This window comes from Uloborus diversus, chromosome 2 (assembly GCF_026930045.1).
Source record: "Uloborus diversus isolate 005 chromosome 2, Udiv.v.3.1, whole genome shotgun sequence".
Taxonomy (NCBI): Eukaryota; Metazoa; Arthropoda; class Arachnida; order Araneae; family Uloboridae; genus Uloborus; species Uloborus diversus.
In genome coordinates this window covers 135,312,953-135,327,973 of record NC_072732.1, presented here as the reverse complement: position 1 = coordinate 135,327,973, position 15,021 = coordinate 135,312,953, and the positions used below count along the sequence as shown (strand labels likewise).

The 15,021-nt window shown below is 33.9% G+C and overlaps 1 protein-coding gene across 1 annotated transcript in view; it reads right to left on the bottom strand.

The window, feature by feature from the left end:
* The window catches only part of LOC129217351 (gephyrin-like), a 77,816-nt gene that overhangs the window by 5,639 nt on the left and 57,156 nt on the right, over window positions 1-15,021 (bottom strand). The window contains exons 16-19 of the mRNA XM_054851636.1: window positions 14,401-14,522; window positions 13,026-13,113; window positions 12,002-12,075; window positions 4,100-4,268 (exon numbers count right to left, since the gene is read on the bottom strand). Of these exons, the coding sequence (XP_054707611.1) occupies window positions 4,100-4,268; window positions 12,002-12,075; window positions 13,026-13,113; window positions 14,401-14,522 (453 nt within the window). The remainder of the gene's footprint in view (window positions 1-4,099; window positions 4,269-12,001; window positions 12,076-13,025; window positions 13,114-14,400; window positions 14,523-15,021) is intronic.

Below are 15,021 nucleotides of genomic sequence, written 5' to 3'. Positions count from 1 at the left end.
ACAAAATTGCAAAAACATTCAAGGAGTATAGAAGGACTTTCCAAGGTTAAAAAGAGCTTTTTCAAGCGCTTAGGAGTATTTGAAGGTGTGAGCAATTTTACAAACAATAATAAAATACAAAGAGCTGTTTGGATCCAGTTCATAGACAAGTTTTTAGACAAGTTTACAGCATTAGACAAAACCTGTTACACCACTTTATAAAAGCAATAAAATCAATCTTTAATAGTACTTGTATGTAGGAAGTAAGGATCAGATTAACTACCACTGACCTAAAGTAAATATTTGAAAAATAAATAAATAAATGTACTACAATCACAAATTAAAAAAATTTCATAGGTGATTTCAAAATTCACTTTAAAACGTTGCTGTCACGGCATATCCAGAACACTTATGAAACATTTCTCCAATGCTTGTTTTCCTTGTACAACCCATGATTTTAGAGTCTTTAATGTCCACAAAAGTTTGGCAACTTATACATCGTTTTTAGCCACATGCCATTCAAGAGTGGCACTACTTGAAGCTGCAGGTCCAGCAAATAACAGAACTGATGCTGATGTCAATTGTTTAAAAACTTAAAAACCAAAATTTCATAAAATAAATAAATCGTTGAAAAAAAATTAAATAAGCAGATTAAAGATAACATATGTTAAAATAGCTTTGAAAAAATGGAAAATTTACAAGATGCAACTCAAACACAGGGCTCCCAACACATTTTAGCTTCAGAAAAGGGTAAAAGAGGACGATTTTCAATCAAAAAGGAGACTAAAGAGGACCAGTTAGGATCAAAAAGAGGACTTTGGGAGGACCACTCATAGTTAAACCCGTGAAGTACCAAAAGGCAAATTAGTTTTCAGCTGCTAAATTCGTGAAGATAATTCGTTAACTATAATAATGAGAGATACAATTCTTTTATCACCAGTGAAACTGATTTTTTTATCCATTAATAAGAGTGCACAACATTGGGGGGGGGGGGGCACTTAGTTCAGCACTTAAGGCAGCCTCTTTAGGAACTAAATAGGTATAATGATACATTTTGACTTGAATCAGGGATGCTGGTAGTCTCACTGAAGGATAGGTGAAGTTGCACTTCATCTTTATTTACTTAAAAATTATTTTTATGTTTTTCTGTCTTTTAATGCTTCTTAATACAGCGTTATCATACACCAAACAAACAAAAAAACTTTATTCTCTTGTTGTTTGCTCCAGTCTCTAATTTTGTTCCCATCTTCATCAGTTTCATCTAACTATTTGCTGAGAAATTTGCACTTCCTCATGACTCACACTGAAACCGAATAAGTATTGTTTTGATTTTCAACAAAGCTACAACTGAGTTTATAGTAAAATGATTTCATATTTGAATTTTAAATTTAATCTCTTTATTACACGGTTCATATCCTTTAGAGGGGAAAAAAAATTTAAGCACTTTTCAAGAGTAAAAAAAAGGTTTTTCAAGGTACTACCCTAAATTCGCACTATAAATATTACATGCAGATTTCATTTAATGCTAACATATAAATAAAAGAAAATAATACAAAAAGTATATGAAAACAAACTGCTTTTTTTTTTTTACAAGAGACACTTTAATAAAAGATTTACTGTATTGAAAGTTTTCCTAAAAATGTCTGAAATGCTTAATCACAAAGAGAAGCAGATCACATGAGGCTTAGTTTTACAATTTTCATATTCAAAGTATATTTTCAAGAATCATAAAACTTAGATAAAAAAAAACTCCATTGCAAGACCATGAGTGCTTTGAACTTTTATGCGGGTGGGTGGGTGGGGGGGGGGGACTAATTCTCCTCTTTAGCAGGCATCATGACAATGAAAAAAATGTACAAAAATTTACCTTTATAAAATTTTATATTTTAACTTTGTTTTAAATACAAACACTACGTTTAAATGTTATGCACTTAATTGTTTACACTTAATATCCTTCCCCCTATAAGAAACAGTAATAACCGAAAAAAAGCTAATAATAATTAAACTTAAGTTTGCAAGTTAAGGTTGCAAAACTAGAAATTTGAATTTAAAAAAAAAAAATAATTATTTAGTTATTTAAATAAAAATTAAAACGAGTTAATCTAATGCAGCATGTCAAAACAACTTCAAATTGTCAAAAATATAAAAATATTTATTAGATGCCAAAACGATTGAAAGCTTGGATAAGCAAATTTTCAGGAACCAAGTTCAATTTTGGTATACTTTCCATAAAATAAATTTATTTATTTTCTACTACATTAAACACAAAACATGCTAATCTAAGGTAGCATTTGGGAAAATAACATTCGATTGGGCAAAATATTTTAATATTTTCATGATGCAAAAAATTGAAATATTGAAATTTCAAACACTAAAACTCATTTTCCACGAAGTCCAAGTAAGTTCAATGTTGCCATGATTTCCAAAATAATTCCTTCGTTAATTGTTGAAATTAAACGAAAAATATGTTAATCTAAAGTTGTACATGTCAAAAGAACTTCCTATTGTAATAAACATCAAAATATTTACAAGATGCAAAAGGATTGAAATTTCAAACGAGAGAATCAGTTTTCCGCGAAGTGCGAGTCAATTCAATGTTGTGATGGTTTCTAAACTAATTCCTTCGTTAATTATCGAAATTAAACGAAAAATAAGCTAATCTAAAGTAGTATATGTCAAAATGACTTCCTATTGTCATAAACATCAAAATATTTACAAGATGCAAAAGGATTGAAAACTCTAACACGAAAGCAATTTCTTGCGATACTGCATATCGAACCTATGTTCAGAAAATTGCACTGATGAAATATTTTTAAAAGAATCACACGCAATCTAAAGTATGCTTTAGATTGCTTGTAATGATTTTTGAAAGAATTCAAGCAATGAAGAAACTTTTCATACTCTTTCAAGGCTTTCAAGCACTTGGAAAATAAACTTTTTTTTTCAGGAACTTTTCAAGGTTTTTCAAGGGCGTAAAATTTACGAACATGTGCGCCTGTAAAAAAAATGGCGCATGCGCCACGAGATTAGTTCCAAATTTATTTGCAAAAGAGGTGTGGTTCATAGCAGCGTTACTATTACAATCAACACACGACTCAACAATCTCAAGAGCTTGGGATCCAATGAAAACTTTGAGATGATTATTCGAGTTATCGAGATCCGAGATCGGAAAGTTCATTCGTTATTGCAAACCTGAGGCTGAAATTCCGAGAAATATCGGTAGCACCCTGCTCCGCGATTCGACGTCATAACTCTTCCCCCAAACCTCTTTTTTATGGATTTCCATGCTGCAGCGGTTGAAGGAGGATTAATGACGTTAATCTAATGCGAAATAATACAGGAAAGTCAGTTTAAGGCGCCGCGGCCGCGTGTTTGGGTGTACAGTATCTTTTAACACAATGGAAAACTTTTAAAATCTGATTAAGTAAAAACAATATAAAAGCGGACTAATCGAACCAAAATGTTAAAAAGCGGTCTAAAGCGAACTTAACCCTAAAAAACGGACTTTGGCGGGAAAAGCGAACCATTTGGGAGCCCTGCAAACACTGAAAGCAGTTTTGGCAAAGCACTAGCTTGATGCTGGCAAGTTTCCAAGAATAAGATTTTTATTAAATGATTTTTTAATTGTGGAAATTCAGTAAAATGGAAGCCTCGACCAAACCTACTCCTTCAATGTACAAAATTAGAGGTTGATAAAAAAAAAAGAATGTGTCGAAAAAAAAAAGTTTTGCCGAGATTTTCATGCACTCATTTTGTTGTAAATCTCAAAATTCAAGGCCTAAACGTACAGTTTAACGTTTTGCAAGGTTTTCAAGCACTTGATGATAAAACTGTTTATTTCAAGCAGTTTTTGAAGTTTTTCTTTTTTTAAAGCGTACAATGTATCATAATGGTCAATGTTTATGTTATCAATTCTTGCTCTCTCAGTTTTTGTATATCTGATTCATTTAGGAAAAACATTCTTGCAAACTTAACTTATTATTTAAAAATGGAAAGAAGAAAAAAAAAAAAAAAATAGAAACACCTTAGCATTCACAATTAGGAACAAAATTACAATGATAATGAATACTGAGAAAATTCCATGCATTTTAATGAGACAAAATCAATAAAAAATTTGTACCTTTACTTTAGAGACCGAGTGTCTTGGAGAAGAAAACCCCATAAGTTTCTTTATACAAGGAAAAACAAAGAGATAAAAACAAACAAATGCAGAAACAGGGTTGCCAGGCAGACTAAAAACCAATTTCTTTTTTCCTTTATAGATAACTGTTGAAAATGTGGTAGGCTTCCTAAAAGAAAGGGATAAAATAAGTTCAAAGACATTACCATACTGATAGTGAACTCAGCAAAATTTAAATAAATACATGAAACTATGTAGACCTTTAACAAGCTTCCTCTATAGACTAACGAAGATTTGAAGCTTGCTATGAAGTTTTTGGAGATAATTTTGTTGTAAAATTATTTTTTAAATCATAATCAGTAACATGATTATTCACACTTTAACAAACAGGAGAAAATATTAAAGTAAAACTAAATGGCAATCAACAACATTTTAACTCACAAAATTAGAAGATTACTCCAGACACGTGTTTTAGGGTTACAGAGAACCCCTTTTTCAATGCAAATATTTTTTTCACTATCTGCATTAATGTATCAATAAATTCATATTACTATATGTATGAGGGATGCAAAATCCATAGTCCTTATTTTGTATTGAAATAGGGGTTTCCTGTAGCTCCGAAACATGCGTCTTCAGTAATCTGTTAATTTTGTGCATCAAAACGTTGTTGATTGCTATTTACTTCCCCCACACAAAGGTATTTATTTATTTCTTTTAACATGTAACTCACCGGTCAAAAGACCGGTTTTAAACTTCTGCATTGAAAATGCACAGATCATTTTTCGCTTTTACACATTTGACTTCAAGGCTTTTTTGATTAATTATACACAGTTACCACATTTTATTTTTAAAAATTTATATTTTGTTTATTTTTAATAATATTTCTAATGTACCATTACTCACCACAACTAGTCGTTTCACCAGCTATGGTAGAAATAGGCATGCATTAAGTATTGGTACATTTAGCGTTAAGCAGACATGGATTTATCAAGGTTTCTCATTTCAGTAATTAAAATGTACTTTTTACAATACATAAACTAAATTCAGGGGCACAACAGCCCATGGGGGCCAAGGCCCATCTAAGTTTTCGTGATTGAGGGTTCTGGGTTGCAAAGGCAGATGTTACAGTTAGGTGGTCAGTCGAACGTGGAACCCTGAGTGTTTAGCTCCCAAGCACGCTTCATTTCATGGATGCACTGAAGAGCTGAAAGGCTAAGTTGACTGTCTTCAACAGAGAAATCTAACCCAGGCCTGCTGCGCAAACTAAAATTAGCAGGTACTTCACGTCATGGGCGCCTATATACGGGGGCAAGAGGGGGCTCAAGCCCCCCCTTAGACATTAGAACTTCCTTGCTTTTAGTACTTTTTTCTTTTCGAAAATGTAAAAACATTTCTTTTCCAGCAATTAATGAATAAGTTATTCAAAATGTCAAATTTTAATGACACCTGTCATGTATTATAGTTAGTCATGTATCTATTTAATCGGAATCGCTATTCTACCTCTAACTGCAACCGCTCCCTGACCAACGTTGTTGTTCACTTCATCATCCATCATGCGGTGCGTGCTTATGACGCAGCACTATTAAACTTAATCTTACTGAATCTCATCTATGTCCTTATTTCAAAACCATCTAAGTTCATAAACATATATATAACATGGTGTCAGAAGTGGGATATTACTTGCAGATTTCGAAAAGTGCCATATTTTTAAACTTATTTTTCGTTGTGTGGACTTAAGCATCTAGAGTCAGCATGGCGCATCAACTTCTTCAGATGGAAATATTCGTTCCTGGAGATAACCCAGCAGAGGCTTGGAGCGACTGGAGACAGAAATATGAACTGTTTGAAACTGCAGTAAAGTACAGCAAGGAAGATGACGAAACTCGAATCGCTTTGTTGCTAAGCGTCATTGGAAAATCCTCATACAAAGATTACTTAACTTTCGACTTTCCAACCCTTACAGCTGGTCAGACAAGAACTGTCAAGCAAGTTTTAGATAAATTTGATGACCACTACAAACCATATCGTAACGTAACACTCGCAACTTTTGTGTTCAACAATATGTATCAGAAACCAGGTCAGAACTTCGACTCGTTCGTTACAGAAATCAAGCTGCAAGCAGATCAATGTGAGTTCGATGCTGCTTACGATCGGAACATTAAGGATCGCATAATTCAGGGGTTACGCGATGATGTTTTGCGTGAACGCCTGCTTAGGGAACCAGAACTCTCATTAAAAAAAACTGTAGAAATCTGCAAGTCAGCTGAGCTCTCAAAATTGCACTCTCTTGCAATGTCACAGCAATCTTCATCTAAGCAAGTTGATGCAATCAGCCATCAAAAATCCAAGAAGCTCCAGGGTCAAGGTAACTCAAGCACAAGTACACACCAATTTAAGCTAAATCCTGCCAAGAAAAATGCATCTCAAGTGCAGAGAAAACGACCATGCTCCAGATGTGGGTCACAACATGCTCCCCGGAATTGTCCAGCTTATGGCAAAACCTGCCACAACTGCCAAATGCAAAACCATTTTGCTAGCGTTTGCAGACAGCAAAGGAGACATCCAAAACAGCACTCGCAAGTGTCAACAATTGAATGCTCTAACCCTAATGTGGCATACATTGGGACAATATCAACATCATCTGATTGTGATTGGCTTCAACAAATTTTTGTAAATAGTTTCCCCATTGTTTTCAAGTTGGATACCGGTGCTCAAGTAAATGTGCTTCCTTTTTCTATATTTAAAAGTCTCAAAAATTCGCCAACACTTGTTCAAACATCTCTTCAAGTGTGTACATATACGGGTGATGCCTTACCAGTTGTTGGTAAAAGTGTTTTACAGTGTGAAGTTAATAATCAGTGTTATGCTCTTACCTTCCACATAGTGAATCTTAGTGTGCAGCCAGTACTAAGTGCGGCTGCATGCAGTCATTTAAATCTCATCAAACGAATCGACACCACATCACAAGAAAGTGGAAAGTGCATCAACAGTGTTTCTACCAAGTGTGTTTCAAATGTTAATTCATCTAATAATAGCGTTCCTCCTCCTAACACATCTTATACACCTAAGCTGTCAAAATTAATTGAAGAGTATAGTGACATTTTTGAGGGTGTGGGTCGCCTACCCGGGAAACATAAAATCATTTTAAATGAAAATGCAGTTCCCGTTATAGCTGCATCACGCAAAATCCCATTGGCATTAGAAAATAAACTCAAGGATGAACTCTTGAGAATGGAACACAATGGTATAATTGAAAAGGTGACAAAACCGACTGATTGGGTTAATCCAATAGTTGTGGTTCCTAAAAAAGACGGTTCTCTACGAGTTTGTCTTGATCCTCGTCCTCTCAACAAATACATCAAGAGACAACACTATCAAATCCCAACGCAGGATCAACTCTTATCAAAGCTCAAGGGCTCAAAAATCTTTTCCCTTGTAGATGCAAAAAATGCCTTCTACCATATCCAACTAGACGAAGAAAGTGCTGATCTGTGTACTTTCATTACACCATTTGGTAGATTCCGTTTCCTCGTAATGCCTTTTGGTTTATCCTGTGCGCCGGAAGTGTACCAAATGGCCATGGACAACATTTTTGAAGGTTGTCCAGACATCGCTCCATATTTTGATGATATTATGGTGTACAGTGCAAACCTAGAAGACCATTGTGAAAAGCTAAGAAAGGTATTTCAAATTGCTAGGCAAAGTGGTTTGAAACTAAACAAAGATAAGACCAAGATTGCTGTTTCTAAGCTACAATATTTAGGCCATATAATTTCACCAGATGGTATTTCTCCTGATCCTAAAAAAGTTTCAGCAATATCCGATTTTCCTGTTCCTACCAACAAACAAGAATTAATGAGATTCTTAGGTATGGCCACATATCTCATGAAATTTGTGCCTAAGTTCTCACAGGAAACTTCTATTTTAAGAGATCTGCTAAAGAAAGACACAAATTGGATTTGGGACTCTCATCATGATGAAGCATTCTCAAAAGTTAAAGACTTGCTACAGTCATCTACAATTCTCCAATTTTTTGACAGAGATAAACCCATAGTGCTCTCTGTAGATGCAAGTTCTTTTGGAATTGGTGGAGTTCTTCTCCAGAATTGCCAAGCAGTTGCATATACTTCTGCAACTCTTTCCGAGGCTCAGTCAAGGTATTCTCAAATCGAAAAAGAACTCCTTGCTATTGTTCATGCTTGTGAACATTTTCATTATTTTGTTTTTGGCCAGCATGTAGAAATTGAAACTGACCACAAGCCCCTCCTAGGCTTAATCCACAAACCATTTGAAAAAATATCACCTAGACTGCAAAGACTGTTATTGAGGCTTCAGAGATATTCTTTCAAACTAACACACGTTCCTGGAAAATATTTAGCTGTCGCTGATGCCTTGTCCAGAGCACCCTTGCCAGCACATCCTGTCTCAACATCAGATATTGACTCTGCTCAACTAATGGTTTCCTTGCTGGTACAAGCATCAAAATCCAAGCTTGATAAAATCAGTCTGGAATCGCAGAATGATGCAGAACTTAAAAGTGTAAGAAATTACATCACAAATGGATGGCCCCAGAATAAACACAGTGTGACTCTACAAGCACAACCATATTGGCATTGCCAATCTGAACTGCATATAGAGAATGGCCTCATCTGTCGTGGACAGCGATTGCTGATTCCCAAGTCTTGTCGTGAAGATATTTTGCAACATCTCCATGTTGGGCACCGAGGCATAGTGTCATGCAAAAATCTTGCTCGTCAATCTCTCTACTGGCCAGGTATGAACACCGACATTGAAAATATGGTTTCACACTGTACCATCTGTCAACAAAACCAAAGGTCAAACATCAAAGAACCACTGTTAGACAGAAAGCTTGCTGAGCGACCATGGCAAAAGGTTGCAATTGATTTTTTTCACCTCTCATCAGTAACATATCTTTTAATTGTTGATTATTTTTCCAAATATATTGAATTGCAACATTTGCACCACACAACAGCTAGCACAGTTATTAATGCTTTGAAAACTTGCTTTGCTCGTTTTGGAGTTCCTGAAGAAATTGTCGGAGACAATGGACCACCATTTGATTCCAAAGAGTTCAGTGAATTCTGTACAAGTTGGGATATACTCCACAACCCATCTAGCCCAGGATACCCCCGTTCAAATGGACAGGTTGAAAGATGTGTACAAACCATCAAATCAAGCCTCAACAAAGCTGCTCAAGACAATAAGGATCCTCATCTAGTTTTGATGGAGTACAGAAACACTCCCATGGATGGTCTGCCTTCTCCAGCTGAGATCTTAATGGGTCGTCGGATTCGCACCCTGATTCCAGTTCTACCGTCACTGCTCAAACCTCATTACGACTGTAGTGATGTCCAAAATCGTCTACATCTGAGGCAACAACGTCAACATAAATATGACCTGCATACACGCCCGTTAGAGCCATTGCATAATAACCAAGTAGTATTGTTTCAGCATAATAAAGAATGGTGCAAAGGAAAAATTTGCAAGGTTGGATCTCAGCCTAGGTCTTACTGCGTGAGAGCTGAGAACGGTAGAGTTTATCGAAGAAATCGTTTTCACATTAAAATTTTTAGATCTGCACAGCCCATCAACAATGAATCAACGGCAGAGGATCTGTTTGTAGTCCCAACAACCAACCAGATTATTACTACAGTAACTGTAACACCTAGCTCTTGTACTGTGACTCAGACTCCTGCTGCTACAACCTTAACGACCCGTACGGGCCGATTAATTAAACCCCCATCAAGGTTCAGAGACAATTAAACATTGGTATTTAGATAATAATGATGATAATTGTAATTTTTCTTATTATTATTACATTTGATTTCACCTGTATTTTATATTCGGAATTTTTTTTTTTTTCTCTTCAACTACTTTTGTGTGTTCTTTATATATATATATATGTGTTTTTTGCCAAAAAAAAAAAAAAAAAAAGGGAGATGTCATGTATTATAGTTAGTCATGTATCTATTTAATCGGAATCGCTATTCTACCTCTAACTGCAACCGCTCCCTGACCAACGTTGTTGTTCACTTCATCATCCATCATGCGGTGCGTGCTTATGACGCAGCACTATTAAACTTAATCTTACTGAATCTCATCTATGTCCTTATTTCAAAACCATCTAAGTTCATAAACATATATATAACAACACCAATCTGTTCTGAAATCGGTTTCTATGGGGAAAATATCCTGCTAAACCAAGGGGAAAATATCTGAGCCCCCCTTACAATTTTGCATATGGGTGTCCTTTCTTCACGTGGAGGGGTACCACTAAGCAACTGGGTTTAATACAATACATATGAACATAAAGTATTGTCAATATGCAATTCCATATTACTATTCAACAGAGGTTTGCATTTCACCTTTTTCACTTTTTTTCAAAAATCAAGTTTTTGAGTAACAATTTCTTACATGGAGAAATCTATGAGGAATCAAAACCAATAACTAGCATGGTACCAGTTCCTTGCTAACAGACATAGCAATTTCCTTCTTAAGAAACTTATGCAAAGCACAATTATCAAAAAACCTATTCTGTGTTTACACAGTGCACATACACTCATTATCAAAACAATACTAAAGAGGCATGAGTGTAATACGCTTAAAAATTTTGATGGGGGAAAAAGTGTGAAAGCTTATTTTGCATTTTAAAATATACAATATTTAGGTTTGTTTTGTATTAATAAAATAAAAGATGCAGAATATTTCTGAAGATACGAATGCTTATTAAAATAATTTTATAACCACAAATTGCTGATTGTCCGTTAACACTCAGTAAACCATAGCAGTAGCACACTGAAGATTATTTTCATGAAACTTAACACTGACAAAATTACAGTACAATGTTCGTCTACTTTGCTTGTTGTGATATTAAGTTTACAAAAATGGGATAAATGGGCAAAAGTAAGATATTTTTTACATGGTCAAAAGTTTAAATGTTCTCGAAAATTTAAGGAAAGTCAGGAATTCAGACAAATGTCAGAAGACTTCCATCTCTGATTGAAGCCGGGTGCTTTAGATTTAAAATCTTTTCACCACTAATTTATGACCCAAGAAATGCTCGATGCTTAAGCTCTAAAGTATAGGGGAATCCAAAAAGTTTGTAAAGAGGACACCAAAATACTTACAAGGACCAAACCAATGAAGCCCAAGAAATAGCAGAAGTTCAAGAGCTTCATGAGGATAAAATGCATTAGAAAAAGGCAAACAGTAGTGAATGTAAACTGATTTCTGATGTAACATATGGCCAAGCATCAGAACTAGATCTACGGGGGAGTAAGTCAGGGCCCATGCCCTGGGCGGCAAATTCAATATTTTTCTGTGCTTTTTTTAAAATTGAAACTTACTATTAAAACTTGAAGAAAGATGGGTAGGGACATCAATTTCAAGATTAGTCCTGGCTCAAAGGAAAAGTAGATCCAGCACTGGTAAGCATGCTCTCTTGAATTGAATACGATTGAACATGCATGAGAGATATACATGTTTACGAACCTCTCACTGGCGAGATAAAATATTTTTAGCTACTAACTTGAAGATAAACTCAGCATCTATATGAGGTTATTTGCCTTCAAGTATGTTATGACTATTTCAGACTGACAAACCTATAGAAAGGGCAAAATTGCAGTATTTGAATGCGGTAACTGAGCTGTTTGGTATATGCTTACAAGATAAAAGGTTTTCTATACAATTCTTCATGTGCATGGCTTTTTGATTTTCCTAAGATTTGGCTATAATGAACTATATGAGAATTATTAAATTGTTAGTTGCTCTTTTTGGGGGAATAATTAAATATCATAATTTTAATTTAAAAGTTTTTCATATTAGTACATATATACTATTGAAACATTCAAAACTCATACATGAAGAGCTACTATTACGTACCCTGGTTTCATATGAATGCGTCCAAAATGAATCTTTGCATTGAAATCATATTCTAAAACTTGCTTCAGCATATCCTAAGTTAAAAAAAAACATGCAGTTATTGAAAGGTTTTCTGAAACAAATGTCAAAATCTGTTATTATTCTTGGTAGAAACATTTATGGAGGAAGGAACGGTTCAAATATGAGATGAAATTGTCTCCATCTCATTTACTTTGGTCAAGAGGAACCAAGTGGGAGTAAGGCAGGGTTGCCCCCTCCCCAAGAGCAAGGGTGCACTCCCCCTCCCCAAATGCCATAAAGACCTCCCAGCCTGAGAGTCTCCCCTTAAAAATAAAAAAATACCCCTCTAAAGAACCCTCCTAAAAATTTCAATGGCACAGTCTGTGCCATGACTCTTATTAAGTGGATCCCTCTGGAGTAAAGTAAGAGCTAAGAGGAACCAAGTAAGAGCCAAGGTAAACCAGGATGATTATTCAGTAGGCATACCCAGAAATTAATGTCGGCAGGTGCATATCGTCATTGTGATGAAAGATGCAATATCTAGAACTATCATTGTCTAAAAGCTAAAAAAAAAAAAAAAAAGAAAAAAGAAAAAAAGCCTGTACTAATACTTTGCTTTTTCTATTTAAAATTGTTCAATCATGGAATTTGTATGAAGTTACAAAAATAGCAAAGACAGGTATCAGTTCGGATGATGACAAATCTATCTCAATGAAATATTTCATTTATTAACTTTTGTTGATAAAAAACCCAATCTTTTAAATTTAGTTATCAGAATAATGAAAAAATGAGATGCTAATAAGAAAGTAGCAGATTTCAATCATATTGAATAAATTAATTTTACAAAATTATTAAATCACATAAAGTCTATGTTAACAACTATAAAGCCCAAATAAAGCGCTAAGAACTTTCTAACAAAATCTTATCTAATTTTAATCATTATACACTATCACTGATGTAAATACAGATATGAAGACATACATTTTATTTAACAAGGTAATTTAAGCCTATAAATATTTTATACCTTTTCACCCATAGACACTCCTCCAGTCGAAATAATTACATCAGCACTTTCAAATGCAAGCATTAAGTGAAATTTAACATCTTCAGCGCTGCATAAAAAAAAAAAAAAGATTCAAATGTACCAATAATATTAATATTACTGAATGATCTGAAAAAAAAAAAAAATGCATGAGACCATGTTAGAGTGAAATAAAATGGTGAAAAATAAGTTACCAATGGACAAGCAATGTGTCTTATCAATCTTAATTCAGATGGGGCAAAAAAATCAAAATAATATTTATGATGTAACCTGTGTGGTACATAATTATTTTTCATACTGAGCAAATATAAAGGAAGGAAGCAGTAAACTAAAACACAAAATTAGCGCTTATTTAATTAACATGGGCAAGACTGCACACAAAAAAAAAGTAAAAGGCATTAAGCATGAAAAAAATGCAAAATTAAAAATGTGTTTTTGTTATGTTGCAAAAATCAATTGCTGCACGTCTACCAAATATGGCAGCCAATGCCCTTCTCTTACTTTTTTTGTTGAAACTGATTCTTGCCGTGCTATTCCGAGCCCACTAGCAAAATAAAAGAAAATTCCCTAACAACTCCAAAGTAGTTTTACAAAACTGATTTTAAATAAAGTTTGAAGACAGCAAACCTAACAATATTTTTTTTCCTTATTAAATAACTTTGTTTTCCTCAAGATGTGTTCTTTCCTTCTCTTCAGTAGATGCTTTTGAAAACAAATCAACTCAGTATTCTGGGGTGGGCACAAGTCCAGTGTCCCCTTATGCCACTGCACATATTAATACTACGAGTGTTGATCAATATATCAATACTTCATGTTTTATGACAATACATATGATTTTTTGGATTATTGTGACTAAAATAACTTATGAAAATTTAAAGACAGTTACACAGGGCAGAATAAATTTTCAAATAAATTGAAATACAAATAACGTATCAATCAATTCAAAATACATTTCATGAATAATTAAATAGTTAAAACTTGCAAATCCCCTTTTTTAAATCCCACAATTTTTATTGCATAGCAAAAAAGAGGGGTGGGAGAAAGAGGGCAAGAAGGAGCAAAAAAGAAACAGAGAGAGAGAGAGAATAAAAGGCTTTTAGGCACTAAAAGAAAAAACAAGTTCTTAGGGACTTGGAGGAATGGACTGAAAGCTTTATGATGCCTTGAAAATCACATAGTTTCAAGTTAATCTGTCATCTTTCATTAATTGACAGGTTTAGTTAAAATTATTATGAGAATACATTCAAAGAAAATATTACATACAGTCTATTAAAAGCATACATATAAGATATTTAAATTTAAAAAAAAATCAATGAAATTGAAAAAAGGAGAAAAACCTTTTTATTTAAATATTTACTTATCTCTGGCAATACCAACATCAACAACTGGAATTCGATTTTCAACCAGAGCATATTTCAGACTACTTTTATTACTGTCTCTTATACAACCAGGTCTCAAAGGCATGTTGGGCTCTAAAACCTATGAAGAAAGTTATTAATAATAAAAGCACTGCATAAACAATTAAAAAAAAAAGAAAATCATAAAATGCTGGTTAATTAGATAATAAGCACAAACTTCGTCCTTAATAATTTATAAGCATTATGTGAGTGTAACCCATTGCATTTAATATCAGTATCAACTTAAAAACTTAGCATCAACTTTTTGTACTAATTGGACTTAATACTATAGCTACCAACATTGAAACCTGAAAATTAGAAAGACTTATCAATATGACAAAACAGCAGAAAATAAAATTCTTCAGTACTGCTTATTATACTTTTTTTACCATTTACAAAAATTAGAAAAGTGACAGAACCATAAATATTTACTTTCACAGTATATGCACTGCAAAACAAAAATTTACATTTGTGTTGTTTAAAGTTTAAAAATTAAAAAATATCCTATTTCAGGAATTATGGGAATACAGGATTTTGGAAAAATAAAGTAGAGCATGCTATCTAATATTTTATAAGTTGAT